Source organism: Pholis gunnellus (assembly GCF_910591455.1).
Source record: "Pholis gunnellus genome assembly, chromosome: 7".
Classification (NCBI taxonomy): Eukaryota; Metazoa; Chordata; class Actinopteri; order Perciformes; family Pholidae; genus Pholis; species Pholis gunnellus.
The window spans coordinates 25,641,544-25,664,183 of NC_136533.1; the positions used below are offsets into that span (position 1 = coordinate 25,641,544).

Consider the following 22,640-nt stretch of genomic DNA (forward strand, 5'->3'; position numbering starts at 1 on the left):
CATCTCAACGCGACGCATGCGTTGGTCGGTGAGGGGAGTTTAAGTGGAATGCGCCAAACCACCCTCACTGAACAACGTAGTTCCCTCACTAAGTCTGCCTGTGACAAGTTGACTAGCACAGTTGCCAAATGGATTGCAAAAAGCTGTAGACCGATTAATATTGTTGAGGACGAGGGGAAGTTTTGCGAGTGGCAACGGGGGACTCGAGCATCAAAGCACCGCAAAGACGCACAATAATGACAAAAATCGGTAATATGTGATTAATCATGATTAATCCACAGAAACCTGTGATTAATTTGATTAAAATTTTTAATCATTTCACAGCCCTAATTCAAAATAAAAATAAGTTCTTGAGTTCTTATATTTTTCAGTTTCAGATTTTAAATTTTCAGTTTCAAATCTTTTTTTCAGTTCAGACTTTTTACCCTGATCTAGCGTGGGGGGCGTGGTATCAACTGAGAGGGGCGTGTCATCATGAGTGACAGCATAACAAAGAAGGCTGAGGACCATCCTCAACCACATTGCCTTTAGGTAACGTGGGCACCGCAAGAATTATGATTCAACACTTTCTATACACAATATTCACGTGATTGCAAGTAAAACAAATTACGCTAGTGACAAAGTTCTGTTTAGCAAGCTGTTTTAGCCTCTACTTGGCACGAATCACAGTGAATGAGCAATAAACTATGCCGTATTGGGCCGTTCAACTACCACACTTTAATATCTGACGTTTCGCACTTTCACACACCACTGTGAACGCAGCGTAGAATCCTTGCGATGGCGTCTGCGAGAAAGGGCTCAAAATGTGGCAGTGGCAGCAAGTGGAGGCACTTCCTGCTGCAAGCTCAGCTACCGCGGCAAGTGCCACTGTGTGGGAGAAGTGCTGCGGCAGTTTAGCCTTATTTGTCGTTATTTGAAAATATGTAACAATATTAAGGTCCTTGAAGATATGACTGTTGGTAGTTGGAATTGGTTTAGTAAAAAAATTGTAATAGTATGGCTACTCGTTTTTATTAAGCTAAGCTAATGTAGGCTAACATCAGTTGGCACTTGTTGCCATGGCAACTACACCACCAGACTAAACTGGGGTGAATGAACAGCTATGCTAACGGCTATGCTAACGAATTTCATTGCACAATGGATTTATAAATTCAGAAAAATATATTTTCAAAAAGAAACAGAGGAAAACATCTCTCTACCTGTGGTGATAAATAAAACATATGTATGTTTCCTGCATTAGTTTACTGCTGACAGAAGCGCTCACTTCTTTGTGGCCAAGTGGGTCAATGAGCTGCTCTTCAATGTGTCTTTCACTGTTTATCTCTGGGTACAGAAAGTGCATAGTTTAAGGATGTTAGCAGTCGTCAATGTTGTACTCCCTGGAAGTATTCTCGTAGTATTACAACTTTTTTTCTCACATTATTACGACTAACCATGACTTCCAACAGATATATTTGGGAAATGTTTTAAATGTAAAGAAGGTTTTGAACATGTGGAGGTGTACAGGTGCCACCTGCACATTTAAAGAAGTTAAAGACACAAAAGAGGAGAAATTATCATCTGGCTCAAGAATGATGTGTTTTCCTTTACATAAATAAAGATGTTTCCAATGTAAATTGATTAAAAAAAGTGTTTGGCGCTCAACATTTTCTGGCTTACTACCAGTGTTGAAACCAAACCTACGCCCTTAAATTGGTCAAATACAGATACGGTTAAACAAATGTAAAAACATTTTATTCAAAAAGCATATTTCAATTTTTGGGAGTGACACCATTGCATATTAAAGCACATTTATACTGCAGATAATCACTTTTTTAAGTTTCACAAAATTGTACCCCACTGAAGCGTCATTCAGTATAACAATGTGTATTAAAGCAAGTACTTTAATGCAATGCAATATCCAAAACTGATATATATATATATATATGCAAAGTTAGACTGGCAAGAATAAAAAACAATGGAGTTGTATGACCTGATAAATACCTGATATTGTTGCTTTTGTTCTCTCTTCTCATATTTGTTAATGTTCATATGCCAGAACTTTCAAAAGGGAAGTGTCTTCAGTGACCACTGTAATGTTTGATTGAATAAATACAAACCACAATTGTCCAACCCCTCATTTAGACTGCAACTGTATCAAATGTTTTTCACTTGCACGTCTTACACAATAAATATGCTGCGATTATTTGGAGGCAAAATAACATGACAAACAAACATAAAACCTGTTTAACAGTAACTGTCAGTCCATTAGCTGTATTAGCTGTATTAGCCCTGTAAGCTGTTATATCTGTTAGCCAAACACAACGTTGGACTCCCACCCACCGCTAACAGCTAGAGGTCGCTTTACAAACTATTGGTATAGATGGGTAATCATCCCTAATTGTAAAAGCCTTAAATAAATTAATAAGCTAGTAATTAGGGGCATCCCTTTTCAAGCAGCACAATGCCTTGTGAAATATTTCAATATATCGAATTCAGTTTTTACTAAAATGTATGATTTTCTAAACACTGACACAGCATAATTCCAGGCAAAACAGGGCACACGTGCAGATTGAATGCTGTGAATCTATTGTGCATCAGCAGGCTTCAATAATGGCCAGTCCTATCATTGAGCTAAAGGCCGTCCTGACTGCAGAGAACATGTTTCTACACAGGAGGCACAAAGCACATATATACAGCACCCAAAATGCCCCAAACAGCAGATGGTGTCCATCTTAAAATGCTGCTGAAATCCCTGCAGCACATCATTTCAAAAGCAAATGAAGACGATGGAGCCATAGCCAGGAGGCACGTACTGTAGCTTAACTTAGCATTAGGAGTGGAAGCAGGGGGAAACATCTGGCTGTGTAAAGTTTCAAACACCTCTAAAGCTCACTAATTACCAGAGTTGTATCTCATTTGTTTGATCCATAAACAAACAGAAACAAAACTGTTATATGTTAATATAACACACGGGAACACTGCATAACTCGCTTATCTTTATGTGTTCATTAGTGTACTTTAGAAGGTTTCGGTATATTTGAACAGCTAGTCTGCAGAGACAGGCTAAGCTAATCACCTCCTGGCCCAGCTCGGTACTTAATGCGGAGGCATGAGACTGATATTGATCTTGTCATCATATTCTCAGCAAGGAAGCAAATAGACACATTTCCCAAAATGTCCAGCTATTCCTCATGACATGGGTTTGCTTTAAAGGCCCTAAATAAGATCTGGTGTTGCCAATAACCTTCAAAAGTCACATAATTAGTTAAATAAAGTCTATCCAGGTGCAATCTGGACATGCAGGATGTCTACCGACCACCCTGGGCCATCCGCTGTACACATTCATCAGACTTACGGAGAGCGAGGGGCCTGGGTCTTTGAGAAGTGGTGCCTGAGGGAGAGCTACTGTCTCCACGTGGTTTGAATGTCTTTATCATTCATCTGCTTTCAACACAGTTCCTTAAACACCTGTGTGCACATGTCATGTGATGTTGACAGGTTTACAGCATTGCAGTGTTAACCCGCAGTGTAAAGCCGTGCACTAATTGGTGCTTTTGAGTTCATTGGAGGGGGTTTTATGCGAAATGATGCTATTTAGGCATTTTATATAATAATACACAACTAATTCAATTATATGTAATTGTTTTAATATAACAAATGCTGCAGCACTTTATTTAAAAATTGCAATGCTACTATGCCTACGATGTCAATGCGTGCATTTCATCATTATCCATCAATGTGCTTTGGGTCTCATGGCTCATGCTGTATTGTTGGTGTATGATGGCGTGGCAGTGGGTTGCGTGCTGAAAAAGCAAAATATGCTTTGCAGTGACACTGACTTCCTGGCCAAGAAAAGCATGGAAATGGTGGCTAGGACCCAGTCACCTCTGAGACGACACAAACAGGAAGACTGAGGGCTCAGAGCAGGGAATGGGACGCAGTGTTGTAACGGTCAACTGGTTTCGACAGTCAGGTCATTTCCTCGACTAGGCTGGTTTGGTATTTTGGTCACTCACCGTGTGTCCCATGTGGATGGGTGTGGCGAGGTTAATCTAGTAGCATACTGCAATCCTGCTGCCAAGAATGAATGTGTCTCATGGCCTGCCACCCGCATGCTCCGAACAGATCGACCGGTCAGAGCACTAGCGCTCCTTAAAAGTTTGGTCACTCTTACATAAACTTCTCTGAAATCAAACAAAACCCTTTTAGATATATTTTTCTTGTTTTCCACTTTTATTCTAGTTTTTTCAGCTAGCTGACATGTGAGAAAAAGGTATTTCTATTACAGCGTGAATGACAGTGAGGCAAAATGAAGATTAGTGAACCAGAGTTAGCAGCCTGTACCTACAGCCTTTCATTTAAGCTGGTGACTCTCTTTACGGCCACTTATTGTCATCTGCAGTCAAAACATTATTCCACACGACACATCCACAAGCTTCAGACTGTTGCAACAAAACCACAGAAACCTTTGTACGTATGTGCATTTGAAACGTGTCATTATAATTAATTATTCTACAGTTTCTACTGCAAATCAAAAGGTGTGTTGGAGGCAAATGCATTGAAAACAGTTCATATAGTTCCATAAACAATATTGTAGATCAATTCAAACTTCTAAGTCCACTGATTGTCCGTTCCACCCAATCCTCACCCAGTGTCGCCAACCACAACCCCAGTTCATCAACCGCTAGTGGTATTGGGTTGTAGATGATTATTGAATTGATTAAGTGTTTGGCTATTTTTTTCTCTTTTGGTATTACATGATTTAGTTAGTTAGGATTGTGGATTGGTGTGCCAGGAAAGCACTGCCAGTACTCATTTTATCAGTTATCAGCCATTTAAATGGGCGTTATCACTGGTTATCACTGGTTATCAAGGATTTAAGTAATTAAATATAGTGGACTCACAGGATCATCTTTATGAGGTCAATAACTAATTGACAATTCATAAAGGCCAGAAGGACTATAACAGGAGTCTATTTTTACTCCCCCGCTGCTCTCCCTCCCACACTGTTAAAACAAATACACATTTAACTACTTGTTTTAAGAGATATACTCGGCTTGCCAGGTTGGCAAATTTCCCCCTAAATTTCCCCATACCCATCTTTGTGAATGTAGACAATCTTGCAGGTGTCCACGTGTATGCTACAATTTGCACTTCATCTTGAGTTTTTCTGTTTTCAGGAATGAAAATTGAAGAATCGATTTGACACCACCACAGAACACACATTACTACACAGATACATTCCATCTTGAGCTAATTTACATTCAGAATATCTGCTCTTATCTAGCAAATATTAACTGAATAAGCTAGCAAAGTGGATGAATTAGTGAACACCATTATTTACTATCAACTTTAAAAGCCAGTAAAAGGAACACAGTCACTGAGACCAATGACTCAAAGTGAAGCATTTTTAGGCCAAATGACTCATCATGTTTAACTAAAGATCAAAATCAAGTTAATCTCAATCACTTATTTCTGAAATTCAACACCAGAGTAGACATCACTAATAAGCCAAAAAAAAAAAAAACTTGCTGTGAAATTAGCTGTTAGCCTAGCAAGCCTAGATGGCAGACCCCTATCAAAACAACATTTACCCCCAAGGAGGGGGGGACCGCTATGGGACTTATGGAGAAGGTGGTGGCCATGATGGATATGGTTACCAGGAAGACTTCCCTCCCCAGGAAGAGGATGCAGCGAGCGACGTAACCGAAGGACATGATGAAGAGGATCAGACGTACGAGGGAGAATATCAAGGTATCCCGCATCCTGACGAGGTGAAGGCTGCACAAAGAGCTGCACGGTGAGCATATTTGTTCTTGTTGTTCTTGTGTAAATGTACCAAAAAATGTGCAACAGTTTAGCTGCAGATGTGCGAATTCTAAGGAGGTTTTGAATATGTAGTGTATTCACTCTGGAAAAGTAAAAAATACATCAAGACACAGAGACAGCGAGAGGAGGTTTACGACGCTGCTATTGTCTGTGGAGTTCTCACTCCGTAACTTTTAAAGTACCTATAGCAGAACCGATAACGGTATTGGGGTATTTTACTAATTTGGAACCAATTCTCGTTTAGGACTGAGTTGATGAAAGAAGATGAAATGTTCTTTGTAAAAGTAAACATGACGGGGACATTCAAACAATTGTAATATCACTACAGGCTGCACCTGAACTCTTGCAGTGTTTTTTCTGCATTTATAGTACCTCACTGCTCTACTGAGACACCTGCTGGATCCGGGCAAGCCAAGGTGCCCCAGATAAAAGTGCATCTAGTTTTTGGCAATGAAAAAATCAGAGAACAGAGAGAGCATCTGGGAAAGCTCACAATGAGGTGTAGACATGCTGCTTGAACTAGAGAACCCGTCCTGGTCCAATGGTTAGAGTCTCAGTATGTGATTCTTCAGAGCAAACACAACACAGTGATCTTCCTGTTTAAGGGCTTGAAATCACTTGATCTGACTAACATCACCAGAAACCATCTTTCTACTAGAGAAATGTAAAAGTTTAAAAGGAATCTGATCTAGTGTTAATAAACACAGACACATTTTCTTGCCATCTGTATGACTTTTTATTTTCCATCTCTTTCTGTGTCGCAGGGCTAAAGCTCGATCAGCCGGCAGTCCAGTCTCTGAACTAGAAGAGTTATCTGAACAATACGAGGACATCATGGAGGACTGTGGCCATGGGAAGTTCCAGTGGACGCTGTTTATGGTGCTGGGCCTGGCTCTGATGGCTGATGGAGTGGAATGTTTTGTGGTAGCATTTGTTCTTCCATCTGCAGAGAAGGATCTGTGTCTCTCCAACGCAGAGAAAGGAATGTTGGGTAAGGGCTGATTACTGATTTACTGTAGATTACAGAGTGTTTTATATCCGGCACAGCCTTTTCTAGCTTTTCTAGTACTCGGTCCAGGAAACACACCGATCAAAAACATGCGTTTTATATCATCTCATGTGATGCTGCACAGCCAATTCTGATAAGCACCGCAACTCCAGTGAGATTTAGACAAACAGGAGAGACGGGGAGAGAGAGCCAACAGTCGAAGAAGTACGTGAGTCAGAGAAGTTATTTCACATGACGTTCTCCAAAAAGAGAAAAGTGGACAGAGAGACCAGAGACCAGAGTCTTTAACCAAGAATGGACAGACTCTTATATGTTCATTCTCACCACGGACAGTTCATAACCAGTATGTCTCATGTGTTTATAGACCGTGAACATTATTAAAATTGGCAATGTGAAGTGTCACTACGAGACAGCACAAATCTTTTGAGCAAACGTACCCACTCACATGAAGTCACTGATAATAAACAATCTAAGAGCTCAATATGATCAGAAACCTAACACATGAATTCACTGTCCAACAAAGATGTTAACAGAGAGAATAGAGCTGAAACAAGTGGTTTTAATAACCACAGAGAAAGTCCCTGCACACACATTTCTCTATATATAATATCGTGGCTTTTTTGGTTGACATCACTTCACACCTGAATGAACCTGAATTTAAAGCTCAAGGTGAATTCAGTTCAGTTCGTTTTTCTAAAATGAAGTGCTTTCAATACAACTGCTAGGCTAATTCAATATATATGTAACTAAATCATAGCGCAAGTTCAAATTTTTTGTGATGTTCTGAACCTTTGCATGAGGAAATTCTTTCTAATGGACTTCATTGGATAAATTACAACTTAGCACAGTTTAAGCTGCCAAATGCAGGAAGGACAGCTGGTAATAAATCAGCGACTGTGTGAATGTGTTTAAATGAACAGATTTATAATATCACTGCTTCATCTAGAGCAGGGGTCCCCAAACCTTTTCCTGTGTGGGCCACATAACTTTCCCCTTCTCTGATGGGGGCCGGGGTCAGTTTGTAACAGAAAAAGTGTGACGATCGCAGGGGTGCCTAAACGTAAACATTTATTGTTTTCCAGAAAGCCACACATAACCAAATATTAATAACCCTTTCCGGGATCTTCACAGAAAGAAAAGTCAGGAAATAAATAACACTATTTATGAAATAAATAATAACCAAATAACCCTCTCTGGGTTCTTCACAGAAAAAAGTCAGGAAATAAATAACACTATTTGTGAAATAAATAATAACCAAATAACCCTCTCTGGGTTCTTCACAGAAAAAAAGTCCATTGAACATTAACTTTCTGTTGTACCGTGTCAAATTCTTTCGTCTTCTGCTGCAGCTGGGCATATACATTACCCCCGATTTCTTCAATGCGTCTGGTGATTGTACTCGCCGACAGACTCACGGCATTAAAGACATCTTTCTTCTCGGGACACACCTCTTCCGCGACAGCATTCAAACATTTCTTGACAAACTCTCCATCAGTGAAAGGTTTACCGCTGCTTGCTATCAGTTGAGCAACCCGAAAGCTGGCCCGAACGGATGACTGGTTCAGCTGAGCTTGGCGTACAAATGTATTCTGCTGAGCTAACAGTCCACTTTTTAGCTTTGAGAGTTTGTCTGCTCGCATTTGGCCTTGCAAGTTATCATACTTGTCTTTGTGACGGGATTCATAGTGTCGGCGCAGATTGTATTCTTTGAATACCGCCACCGCCTCTTGACAGATGAGACAAACAGCCTTTTCTTTGCATTGAACAAAAAAATAATCGTTTGACCACTGCAGGTTAAATACCCTGCATTCTGAATCGATTTTTCTCTTACCTAACCTTTTCGCCATTATTCCGTTCTATTTGGAAGGGGCTAGTCTAGGATTTGCGTGGCCAGACTGAAACAAAATCATAATGCGTCTCTGGTGTTGTTCAGGGGGCCAGGCCAAATGTGGAGGCGGGCCGTATCCGGCCCGCGGGCCTTAGTTTGGGGACCACTGATCTAGAGCATGATTGATCTAACTATAACTAAATGTGTATAGCGTTAAGTCAATGTGTTGCTTTGATGTATTCTTAAAGAGTAGAGGATACTTTATGGCCTATATGACAATATTTTAAAAATATCTTTTATAAATAAAAAAATATGATCAGGTTTCCTTCCATAATCACCACAGCAAACATAAAAGTAAACTACACACATGTAGTTAGCGCTAGAGGAATCAGTGATATTATGAAGCTTTTCATTTACACATTCACACAGTCCACACACAGTCCACACACACACACACACACAGTCCACACACAGTCCACACACACACAGTCCACACACACACACACACACACACACACACACACAGTCCACACACACACACACACAGTCCACACACACACACACACACTGTCTTGGGGAGTGAATGATTTCCTGAAGCTTCTCAGTAAATCCTCATGGCCCTGCAGTCTAATAAGCTAATGGGCTCTGAGGAGGCAGGAATGAGTCAGTCTCTGCCAACCTGTTAAATACTGACGGTTGGTCAGTGCCATCGCAGTCTGGAACTGATGCTCCGCACTTTCAACTGACTTAAATGTTAACTCGCCCGCATCTCTATCACACGTTTAGAGCAGTGCACGCAGTATCAAAGAGGAAGGGGAGGTGCATCGACATTTTGTCACAAGAGTCACTAGTCAGTCATGTTAACATCAACCAGCTCTTTTCTTAAACCTAACTTCCATTTATTTTGAAAAGACACTATGCAAATGTCACCAGTTGGGGATGAGAATGTGTTGGTTTGTGTGTATCATTGATTTTCCCAATTATTAACATTTTACGTTATATACTCCATGTATGTTCCAATACTGAAATCATGTAAAAGGTAATGCACTTTAGAGAGGGGACCTGTATTAACCTTTAGTGACCAGAAGAAACTATGAGATGTCATACATCACACTAAACTGAATTCCCATCTGGAACTGGGCAGTCCTTCTGTGTGTTTAGCTCTTCCTCTCTACGACCACTCAGCAGCAGACAGGTTGATGGCTGTAGCAGAGAGACAACATCAACTCCTGTCTCACACCTAACCTGGGTTTGGTCCAGAACAGTGTTCTGTTTGAGTCAGCAGAGCAGACGTCGGCAGAGTGGTCGATATCCTCTGTCCTGACCTTGGAAAGAGCTGTACAGCATTTTAGTGCTGTTTCATCTCTCCCCTGTTCCATGGCATCTGCAAACTGGGGTGTAATGTTGCCAGGGCACCAGTTAGGTTTGGGGGGGGATGCAGTGCCTTTCTCAGATAGAACTTCTAAATGGGACAACACAAAGCTTTATGTAAACACTGTCAGGTGGACAAACTACCAAAGCCTAAAGATGGCTCCCTGGACCAAATCATTTTTGGAACAACACACCTAAGTAAGCAAAAGCCAGTTTCATTAGCATGATTTTTACACCCTTAACAGAGCATTAATATAGCAGCAAAGTACAGATATCTTCTCTGTAAAGATTTAGAGGAGTAATGTCTACCTGAGCAGAGGATGCAGTGTGTGTTGTTATCAGAGCTTGTAGTGTTCCATGCAGTGTGTCGAAACTCTGATTAAACACCAAGTTAAACCACAGCCAATGAAGACAGAGTCGTAGTAAGTTTCACTCTTCCCCATTAACATGTTGTGAAAACTGAAAATAAAGACAATACAAATATTCAGTCTGCGTAATAAACATTGCACAGTTGCATGGTTGTAAATATAAATATACAACTGCAATCATTTGCATATCAACAAACAAATCAAATAAATGAACTTACGACATTGCTTCTAGGATGCTTCCAGGTGGAAGCGAGCGGATTACTCTTCTGAGCATGCCGTTCTCTATTGTTTGGCTACAGCTAACAAAGTTACCGAACCGGAAGTACAATAGCCGGACGTGATTCAACCAGAAGTGACCGACCCTGAAGTGATGTCATGAGGTGACCAGAAAAACAACATTACAATAACTATATTTTCGTCTTGAAATAAGTACAAACAAATTATCTTAACGAAGTAGAAAAGCCTTTAAAGGCAACACGCTCCCCGTCTGACCTATGTGAGGTCACTACAAATTAGCAGTCCTTCAACAGTCCTTGGATAGAAGTAGAACAATTTATGTAATTGGTCTAAGAAAAGTCTTGACACTGCCTTGGTCAGTCGTCTTCACCTCGACCTTTCGTACATGTCCATCCTTTCCAGGGAACGTTGCAGCGATACTCGCCATAGGCAGGCAGTTGCGGGCAGTCTGCTTGTCCCTGAGGAGAACTAGATCTCCGACTTAAAGGTTTCTACGTGGCACCGACCACTTCTGTCTATGTTGTAAGGAAGGTAAGTATTCACGGCTCCAGCGAGTCCAGAACTGGTTCGCTAGAGCCTGGACTTGTCTCCATTGCTTTGTGTACAGGTCCATGTCCGAGAAATCTCCAGGTGGAGGTGGAACTCCTGTCTTTTGTGTAAGGAGCATTGCTGGCGAGAGTATGAACAGTTTGTCTGGGTTCGTTGACACAGGTAGGAGTAGTCGTGTATTAATTATGGCTGCAAACCACTTCATGGGTTAGGCGAGTGTTTTGCTGAAGAAACATTGAATTGAGGATTCTTCTGGCGATGCCAATCATGCGCTGCCAAGAGCCTCCCATATGAGAGGCATGTGGCGGGTTAAATACCCAGCTACACCCCTACTCGCTGACGTACTTCTGCACCGTTTTGTCCATCCCAAGCTCCTTGCACGCTCCAATAAAGTTGGTACCATAATCCGATTGGAGCTGTTTCGCAGGACCTCTCAGTGCGAAGAACCTCCAAAGAGCGTTTATGCAGCTGGACGTGTCTAAAGACTTGATTATCTCGACATGTACAGCCCTTGAACTCATACAGCAAAACATGATGGTCATTGCTTACTCTCAACATGTCCTCCTCTGGTGCGTCTGGTTGTGACAGACCAAGGTCCAAATACATCGAGCCCCACATATGTAAAAGGAGGACAAGTTTTGAGATGCTCGGGTGGCAGGTCTGCCAAGCGTTGTTCTTCCAGTTTTCCACGCAGCTTGCGGCAGATTATGCATTTGTGGAGTGCTGAATTGATTAACGTCTTGCCTCCCAAGATCCACAGTCCTGCTGCCCTGATCGCTCCTTCTGTCAGGTGATGACCCAGATGCTTCCCAAGTCTCAAAAGAAATAAGGTGAGAGCTTTTATACAGGTTGTGAGTGCAGAGCAGATAGACAAGTATACAGTGAAAACAAAGAAAGAGATGGTTACAGTGCCAAAACACAGCAGTATTCAGATTGAGTGTCGTGTAGCTGTCCAGCCTTTCAAGCAAGACTTGACCATGCTATTTTCGCCAGACCTGAACCCTGGGTGGCCAGATGGTCTTGAGTTCTACGACACACTAGTCAGAGTCAGGAAAGGTCTCTAACCCAACTGATCATGACATTGTTTTGCTAGGGCGCACTGTAATTGGAACAGTACAAACCATTCTCACAGTGATGCCTGCCCAGACCTTTGAAAAACGTACAACACCAGCGACAGTGAATCACACTAGCACCCAAACTCCCTGTAAAGCTAGTGAACAGTAGGGATGGGTATCGTTTGGGTTTTTTCCGATACCAGTGCTAAAACGATCCTTTTAAAACGATACCGGTGCCTAAACGGTGCCTGAACCGATACTTTTTTTATTGCCAAGTCAAATTTAACAATATATTTAACTGTTTAAAGTATACTATACATATTAGTGCTGGGCAACGATTACAATTTTTAATCGCATGGAATTTTTGCGATTAATCTCATTGTTATGGCAAAGTTCAATAATTAATTCAAAGGTAGTGTATTGTGCACTTTTATTTTAAAAGTACTGCTATATGAACAAAAGTGCAATAACATTTGGTTTGCAAACACTTTAAACAAATAAGGTTCTTTTTAACAGCAGTATTCCCTTTACACAGTAGCAGTTATATCTCTTCACTATCTGTGCTCAGTGTGTGACGTCATGTGAAACGTTCCACTGCTGTGCAACAGGAATACAATGTTTCAGCACGTTTCATCTAAATGTGTGTCGTCTTCATGACAGAGCATGTGAATGCAGCTCTACTGTTCATCAATATAATGCTGTAACTCCGAGGTGATGATGGTTACCCAGCGATCAAAGAATAAAGACACACTTACGCACAATGTAGGTGTATTTTCCCTTTAACTCACGAGATGCAGGTAGCATGTTTTATACTTAATGTGAATTTAATTCATACTTTGTTGGCATCTTATTCTGAAAATCGGATGTTCCTCTGAAGAAACCGGATGTTGTCTCACGTAAAATCTTTCCGCTAACATTCAAAGTCCTTCGCTCGCTCCCGATCTGTGCCGTTTGAATGCGTTTACCGTGAATTTCAGCGTATAGGTCACTAACATGTAAGTGTCTGCTGAGTTGACCACGGAGACCTGAGTGTCTGCTAACTTTACCGCAGCGATGTCCAGTAGTCTCCATTCCTCCACCGCTGCCAGTGAGCAATGAACTTTCAAAATAAAAACAGCCACACTTTTGACCGTTTACCTTTCGGCATTTTCTCTGTTAAAAGGTTGATGGCTAGCTAGCTGCTGTAGCTATACAAACGGTAGCTATCGTTACCTGCTGCCAGGACGGAGTCATCAGAGTAGTGTTAAAAGAAGTATTTCAATCGGCTCAGGCACCGAAAAGAAGCACCGAAATCTGCGTTGCGTTTCGGTCCGGTAGGTATCGGTCGTATAAGTACCGGTTCCATATTGGCACCGGGTTTCGGTACCCAACCCTAGTGAACAGTGGGATCCACCCGTAGACTTAGGTCATCTGGATGAAGTTCAGAGACAGGTAGTGAGACAGATGCTTAGAGAAGAGTGTCATTCCTTTTCAAGATCAGACAATGATATCGGCTGCATTGATAGGTTGCAAATGACCATCTCTTTCAAAGACCCTGAACCAGTCAAATGCACGTACATATCAGTGCCAAGACCACTGTACCAGGAGATGAAGGGTTACCTCCATGACCTAATAGCACAGGGTTGGGTGAGAAAGTCTAATTCTTCATATTCCTCACCTGTCATATGCGTTGGAAAAAAGGATGGCACCCTCCAGTTGTGTATAGACTATAGAGATCTGAACAGGAAGACACATCCCGACCGCCAGCCTATCCCTCATGTCCAAGACATCATGGACAGTTTAGGTGGTAATTCCTGGTTCTCCCTCGTAGACCAGGGAAAAGCTTATCACCAGGCATTTATCTCCGAAGAGAGCAGACCAGTGACAGCTTTTGTTACACCGTGGGGACTTTATGAGTGGATACGCATTCCTTTTGGCCTCATGAACGCCCCTGCTGCCTTCCAACATTGTATGGAGGAAAATTTGGAAGTGCTCCGGGATAACATCTGCATCCCTTATCTAGACGACAACTGGTTTTCAGTAAGACCTTTGAAAGTCATGTGGATGATGTGCGAAAAGTGCTGAAACGCCTCAGGGAGTATGGCATCAAACTCAAACCAAGTAAGTGTGATCTCTTTAAACCGGAGGTCTGTTATTTGGGCAGAATAGTGTCTGCAGAGGGCAGCAAAGTTGAAGCAGTCAGGGCATTGAAAGACATCAGACCACAGAATGTGGGTCAGCTCAGAAAAATGCTCGGTCTACTCACCTACTACAGACAATACATCAAAGACTTCTCCAGGAAAGCGAGCTGTCTGTATGACCTCCTGAAAACAGACCCAAACGAGGTCCCTGACAAAACAACAAAATCAAAAACAAAGAAAGAGAGTCATGTCGTGCCCTCTAACAAGCCAATCACATGGACTGATCAGCACCAACTGGCACTTGAACAACTAATTGTCTGTTTGCTCCACCCACCAGTGTTGGGCTTCCCTGATTTCACTCAGCTATTTGTTGTACAGACAGATGTGTCACACCAAGGCTTGGGAGCAGTACTGTATCAAAAGCAAGATGGCAAGCTGAGATTCATTGCCTATGGCTCCCGCTCAGCAGCTGAGAATAACTATAACTACCATGCAGGCAAGTTAGAATTTCTAGCTTTAAAATGGGCAATGGGCAAATTCCGTGATTATTTGTATAATGCTCCAAACGTCACTGTGTATAGTGATAACAACCCGCTCACATACGTCCTGTCAATTGTAAAACTGAACGCGACCACTTCCAGGTGGGTTGCAGTCCTGCTTTGTCTGCACTGACTGGAGTGTTTTTGAGGCTGCTGCTACAGATCTGGATGAGCTCACTGACACTGTGACATCGTACATCAGTTTTTGTAAGGAAATGTGTGTGCCGACTAAAACCTTCTGCACATATAACAACAATAAACCCTGGTTTACTGCAAAACTCAGGCAGGGCTACAGACGTGGGGACAGGATCGTGTAGATCCAGACCAGAAACACACTGACAAAGGAGATCAAGGTAGCAAAGAGGAACTACACTGAAAAGTTGTAAAACAGGGTTTCAGCCAACGACCCTGCGTCAGTGTGGAGAGGCCTGCAGGTACTCACCAACTACAGGAGACCATCCCCCCCACTGAGGAGAATCACCAACTGGCTGACGACCTGAATGTGTTCTACTGCAGGTTTGATAAGCCCACTTCAACACCCCCCAACTCCCCAACTGCTCTGACATCAAACAAGCACCTACACCCCCTGCCACCTCCTCACCTCTCCCAAACGACCCCCCACCGGCACTGAGGATCTGCGAAGAGGATGTGAGTCGGCTCTTTCACTGACAGAAGATCAGGAAGGCACCAGGCCCAGACGGTGTGTCCCACTCCTGCCTGAAAGTCTGTGCTGACCAGCTGGCCCCCATCTTCACGCAGATCTTCAACCGATCACTGAAGCTGTGTGAAGTCCCCTCCTGCTTCAAGCGCTCCACAATCATCCCAGTCCCCAAGAAATCCTCCATCACAGGATTAAATGACTACAGCCCGTCGCCCTGACGTCTGTGGTCAGGAAATCCTTTGAGAGACTGGTGTTGACCCACCTGAAGGACATTACAAACTCTTCCAGCTCACTGTGCCAGCCTGCACCTGTCAGTGGATCACAAACTTCCTGAAAGACAGGATGCAGCAGGTGAGGCTGGTAAAAATCACATCCAGCACCCGGACTATCAGCACTAGCGCCCTCCAGGGATGTGTGCTCTCCCCACTGCTCTTCTCCCTCTACACCAACGACTGCACCTCAAGAGACCGACAGACGGGAGGATGAACAGCTGGTCCTCTGGTGTGGTCAGAACAACCTGGAGCTGAACAAGCTTAAAACTGTGGCGATGACAGTGGACTTCAGGAGGAGCCCCCCAACACTGTCCCCCCTCACCATACTCAACAGCTCTGTGTCTGCGGTGGAGACCTTCAGGTTTCAGGCATCCACAATCTCCCAGGACCTGAAGTGGGCCCCCAACATCGACACCATCAGGAAAAAGGCCCAGCAGAGGTTTTACTTCCTGCGCCAGCTCAGGAGCTGCTGATTCTGGTTTACTCCACCATCATCCAGTCTGTTCTCTGCTCTTCCATCTCTGTGTGGTTTGGATCGGCCACTAAACAGGACAGGATCAGACTACAACGGATTGTCAGATCTGCAGAGAGGATCATTGGTGCCAGCCTGCCCTCCATCCTGGACTTGTACACCTCCATATTCAGGAAACGGGCAGGAAACATAACTGCAGACCCTTCACACTCTGGACACAAGCTGTTCCAACTCCTCCCCTCTGGTAGGCGCTACAGAGCTCTGTACGCCAAAACCACCAAACACAGGAACAGCTTCTTTCCCCTGGCCGTCACTCTGATGAACACGTAATCAGACATACTGCACTATTACCTCCATTTTGCACTAATACTCAATTCTATTGTCATTGTTGTTGTTCTTTATGTTCATATATATACTTTTGGATATATTTTTATATTTTAGATACTAGTTCATTGTTCATGCTTACCTCTGTTCTACTTTGTTGTCCTTGTTTTGTTTATTTGTATATTGTACAAAAAACGGTGTCAAATTCCTTGTATGCGTACGCATACATCGCCAATAAAGCTGATTCTGATTCCTCATACTGAACCGCTCTGTATACTATGTCCTGTTGTTTGTTGCTGCTGTCCATCAGTGTTTAGGGTTTTCTGTGTTTTGTTTCTGACCTGGCTACACACAAATTCACTGTAAAGGACAACAAAGACACTTTGAACTGTGAACTAGTTCTAATAGTTCCAGTTTTTTTGTTGTGATAACTAAGCTCACGAGATGTCGGCTCGGCTGTGCAAGATTAATGTTATTAACAGCTCGTATTTGGCAGTACAACAGCAGAATACATTTTTATGCTGTGGACTGAATGATATTGAAAGAATCCACAGTAGGTTGGTAGCTTTGAATCCAACCAGAAGAGGAACATGCTCCCTTCATTACCATCAAGTCAATAGCATTTAGTAAGCAGCTGAACACTATCTCTTGACCTAGTTTAGTCACAACTTTACATACATTTCTACTGAACTCTAAAAAAAAAATGTTGTCTTAAGAATGTCATGAACATCGTATTACTTTGTTACTTGCGGTGACTGATGTGTCTATTTCTCTCCATCTGCGCAGGTCTGACCGTCTTTCTGAGCATGATGGTGGGAGCGTTCTTGTGGGGCGGTCTGGCAGACAAAGTTGGGCGTCGGCGCTGTCTGATTGTGGCATTAGCAATAAACTGTTTCTTTGGCTTCCTGTCTTCGTTCGCCCAGGGCTACGGTTTCTTCCTCTTCTTCAGGGTGCTGTCTGGCGTTGGGTAACTTTCACAAAAACACACACTCTTCCTTTTAGTTAGGTGATAAAGTTAGGCCCTATAACAGTGAACGTCTGTCCCTGAGTGACTGACTGAGTGAAGAAGTTACACCGTTGGTCAGTCGAGTGTTGGTCGTTGCTCTTTCATAATGAATAGGTGTGACAGTGTTTCTGTTCTGCTCTATATTAACCTGAACTTCAGACTGATATCTCTCATTCACTCTGTTTGATAAGTATATCCTGTTTCTCCAATTTGTTGCCATATTATGCTGTTAAATGGTAAATGGACTGTACTTTTCTAGTTCTTTTCTAGTCTTCTGACCACTCAAAGCGCTTTAACAGTACATGTCATCATTCACACATTCACACCCATTCAAACACTGATGACAGGGGCTACCATGCAAGGTGCCACCGGTCAGTGGTGTATAGTAACGAAGTAGAAATACTTCGTTACTGTACTTAAGTTGTTTTTTTGGATATCTGTACTTTACTTTACTATTTATATTTCTGTTGACTTTTACTTTTACTTCACTACATTTTGCAAAGAAAACTGATACTTTGACAACGATACATTTCCCCTGAAACCTTCGTTACTCGCTACAAAATAAAATCTATCTTTAGAAAAAAAATGAATCATGAGACCAACGTCGGGGACTGTGGTGGAACACAGACTGCAAGCAAGCAGGTTTGGTGAATCAGTGGACCTAGCTTGCAAGTTAAATCATTGGTTAATCACGTTAATGCGCAACTGCAAACAAGTGCTCTCAAAGCCGCGGTCTCTTGATTCCCAGTAATGTCCAGGATGCTAGCTAGCGAGCGACTACATGAGTAGAATTCCACTCTACGATGACTGATTTCATGATGGAAGCAGAAATGGAAGCACCTGCTGCTCCCGCAACAAACGACGGTGGTGACGAAGACCAACACCCGTGGCCATATTTGCGAGAAATGTTTTCTTATGTTGGAGTGAAAGATTCTTCGTACCGGATGAAGTGCCTCTTATGCTTACCCGAAGCTACTGAAATATTGGCATTCAAAAACTCTCCATCCAACCACAGGAAACACATTGGGGTAAATTAAGATGAATCCCATGAGCCGCAACGTGTTTAGTTGCGGCCATGTTTAGTTATCATAATTATCATAAACCTGTTAAGATATCTAGCAGTGTTTCGCACAGAGTATATCTTTGGCGGGGGGGGAGACAGGTGTCAGATCTTCTAATGTAGCTATACATGGTGTATGTTAGGCTAACGTTCGCTATCGTAAATCAAATGAGACAATTAGTGTAGTAGACAGATCGCTAGCGAGTTAGTGAGCTGAGGAAGTGTTGACAGTTGTGATGTTGTTGATTTGAGTCATCATAGCTATATCATTGCAGCACTAGTTGGCTAACGTTAGCTAGCCATCACACCATATGATTGACAGGATCCGCGAGAGCGCCGCATTACGATTTGTAATACTTTAGTATTGATCATGTTTTGATATTTGAGTCATTTTGTGGATGATCAGATCGAGTTATGATGGTAGCAGTCGACCAATTGCAGATTCAGCTTGAGCAAAACCTTTGCCTGTTGTGTTCAAATCAGGCCCATAGTTCATAGTAGATGCAAAAGTATACTTATGTACAATATATGATGTTCAACATTGTTGCTCCTGGATGGATCACAGCCAACCCAATTATTTTCAACACAACTCCTTGTCCTTGGTCATGGTGGCCACAGCACTTAAAAGAATAAACTTCATAATTCTCAAAATTCTGACCCTTTGCTTTTTTATTAACAGCATGTACTTTTACTTTCAATACTTAAGTACATTTAATATCAGAAAACTACTTTTGATACTTAAGTACAGTAAATATCAGATACTTTAAGACTTTTACTCAAGTAGTATTTTAATAGGTGACTTTCACTTTTACTGGAGTCGTTTTCCAGTAAGGTATCTTTACTTTTACTCAAGTATGGCTTTTGGGTACTTTATACACCACTGCCACCGGTCCATCAGGACTTTAACTAACATTCATACAACATTCCCAAACATACACAAAATACAGTTTGGAGAAATGAACACACATCAAACCACAGTCAAACACTTTAGATGAGGGATCCAAGTGTTGACAATAGCAAAGCAATGCAAATGTACATTATGCATATTAATTATGCTAATTTCGGTTTTTTATTTGAGACATTTTGAAAATACAATAATTGATATAATTATTGATGTTCAATTCAATTGTATTCATGTAGCCCACTATCACAATCACAAATTTGACCCAAGGGAGCTTTACGTCTGTAGAGTATAAGCCCCCTTCAAAGGGGAGAAAACGGAAGAAGATAAGTTTTGACCCGGTCTTGTAAACACATGTTATCATGAACTGTGTGTACCATAAGAAAAATAATCCATCTATATAATATAACACAATGTCATTTTACTCACTCAAAACACAATTATACACAAAGTAATATATTAACTACCAAGTTCTAGTACAATACCACGTATTTTTTAGCGAGCTACGCACTCTGAATGTAGATATCACAAAAAAAGAGACCGTCATGGCCGAACGATAGCTTAGCAAGCAAGAGAATTCCACCCTGAATCCGCAGATATCTTTCATATTTCTCTCTTTCAAACCGTTCAAACGTTACACCGTGGAACACACACAAGCACAACCAAACCACAGAGCAAAACATTTGAAACGCATCGTACCTTGAGCTGGTTTGCTGGGCGAAAAACTCTGTAAATCCACTTAAATCCTTTTGCTACATATGCGCCAGTCCCTCTCGTTCGTTTGAGAGTAAAATAGAGATAATCCAGGCATTTATGCATAGATAGTCCTTTTACTTTTCAGCAAATCATTTCGACGCTCGGTCTGTTGCGCAACTCTTTTGGAGTTTAAGTGGCTAAAAAGTCTGTCAATCACCTGACTGACCTGACTTACGTATCACATGTGCAAATCGACCAATCATAGGCTTTGAAAACTGCCAATACACACACAGGGAGCGACAAAAAAATCAGATAAAACACATAAATCAGGCCCCTGAGAGGTCAAAAACTGCTGTATTAGATAGATCGAACCCTATTATTAAATATATAGTTATATAGTATATAAAATTAGAATAGAACAGCTGGAAACCTGGTTCCAAAATTCGGGAAATTCTGAATTTTGGCTTGACCTGACATGAACTCTCTGTACTCCAACCTCTATCAACTTGGCCTGCTTCACTTTCACAAAAGGACTGCTGACATGTTGTGCTATGATTGTGTAGAGTTTTAGGCTTACTGCTGCATTATTTCAAAGACAAAAGTGCTTTTTTTTCCAGGCGAACCTGAACATTTTCAATTTGAGCTGTGAGTTATATTCATTTAGCATTTACCAGTAACATATACACTGATATGTACACATATTACCAAACTATCACAAGTGTTAGTGTTATTATTAGATGGAAATTATTCAAATAGACCTTGTAGTTAGAGAGATAAGCCCCTTTAAGTATGGGTATGACATTTTCGAGAAGAGGCCTCAAAATAGGCTTAGAGGTTAAAAGGTTAAAATAGACTCATCTAATTATCCTAAAGTATCCATCCCATCTTTTCCACCTGAAACATTTGTAGACTGTCTCCTAAACAGAGTGTAGCCTTCTGTCCAGACCCCGCTGAGCCAGCACCATACTGTAGACAGGGTTTTAGAAACACCAACGACACAGGTTCAGACATTCCAAAACAAAACGGTTTGGTATGAACCTGCAGAATGTTGTTGTGTGCTATGGATGTATGGGTCCTGGAGTTCCTTTTCACTGTCATTAGGAGCCACCAATGTGTAACATTCATTCACAGCATTCTTTGTATTCAGCTGCTCTTTCAAAGCCTTTAGAAGTACCGTAGGATGTTTTCAGCCATCAATACAGTTTTTTAATATAGAGAACATACATTAAATCAAGCTTCATACAGTCCATATGCAGAGTCTGGTTTGTGTTTCATTGCAGTAACAGCAGAGTTACTGTCGTCCACAGGGAGCCACACTGGCTCAGAAATGAGGTCACACACTGAGCACAGCACAGTGAATGTGATGCACAACCACTCACAGTTTGCACCGCAACACTCCTTTGCTCATCAGTAGATATCATTTGTCATGCATACCCGCTCTGCTGCATATAACGCATGCTTATTAATGTGTGTGCTTGGCATGTAGTACAACCAAAATTCACACACAAAAAGTACCTTGTACCTCCAAGAGAAGCAAAGCCTTGGTTCATTCACTTATTACATAAATGACCTCACAGGCAGGTTCTGGTCCTGTTTGATAAGCTGACAAGCAGAGACAGATTGGGACAACTAATTCAATTAAATTTATTTGTATAGCCCAAAATCACAAATTTGCCTCAGAGGGTTTTACAATCTGTACAGCATACGACATCCTCTGTGCCAGGACCCTCACATCAGAAGTGTCTTAAGTGTGTTTGTTAGTTTCATTAAATGGATGCCATGGCAAAAGGACTATTCCTTAGTCAAACAATACAAGAAGGGCCAGAAACATAGCAGAGCGGGTATACTTAGAAAATGAAAAAGCATATATTGCATATTGTTTTATGGCTCGGTGGAAAGTGAATTCACCTCACAGGACAGCTTTAGTGCCCCTGAAATATACTTTATCTTAAACTTTCGTGTACTTATTCCTCCATATCATCATAATTATTATTATTATTATTATTATTATTATTATTATTATCATATTCCTTTAAATGAATATTTGTAATGATAACTCTCTTTGTCCTTCATTATCTTCTCATTATCCCTCTCTACTCTCAGTATTGGTGGCACAGTGCCCATCGTGTACTCGTACTTCTCTGAGTTTCTTCAGATGGACAAGAGAGGAGAGCACCTGTCCTGGTTGTGTATGTTCTGGATGATCGGTGGGATCTATGCTTCGTTCACTGCCTGGGGAATCATACCCAGATACGGTAAGAGCCCAAAAGAGGTCAGTTAAGATAGAGTACTGTACAGCATTCCTGCAATGCTGCTTGTGGGGAAAGTGGGTCATTGCAACATCCAATAATAATGCTGGGG

General features: G+C 41.8%; 1 protein-coding gene across 1 annotated transcript in view; it reads left to right on the forward strand.

The window, feature by feature from the left end:
• Nucleotides 1-5,546: 5,546 nt before the first annotated feature.
• Nucleotides 5,547-22,640, forward strand: part of LOC306698772 (synaptic vesicle glycoprotein 2B-like) — a gene marked incomplete at both ends in the record, with an annotated part of 34,888 nt that continues 17,794 nt past the window's right edge. The window contains 4 exons of the mRNA XM_079163246.1: nt 5,547-5,782; nt 6,576-6,802; nt 17,403-17,583; nt 22,383-22,534. Of these exons, the coding sequence (XP_079019372.1) occupies nt 5,547-5,782; nt 6,576-6,802; nt 17,403-17,583; nt 22,383-22,534 (796 nt within the window). The remainder of the gene's footprint in view (nt 5,783-6,575; nt 6,803-17,402; nt 17,584-22,382; nt 22,535-22,640) is intronic.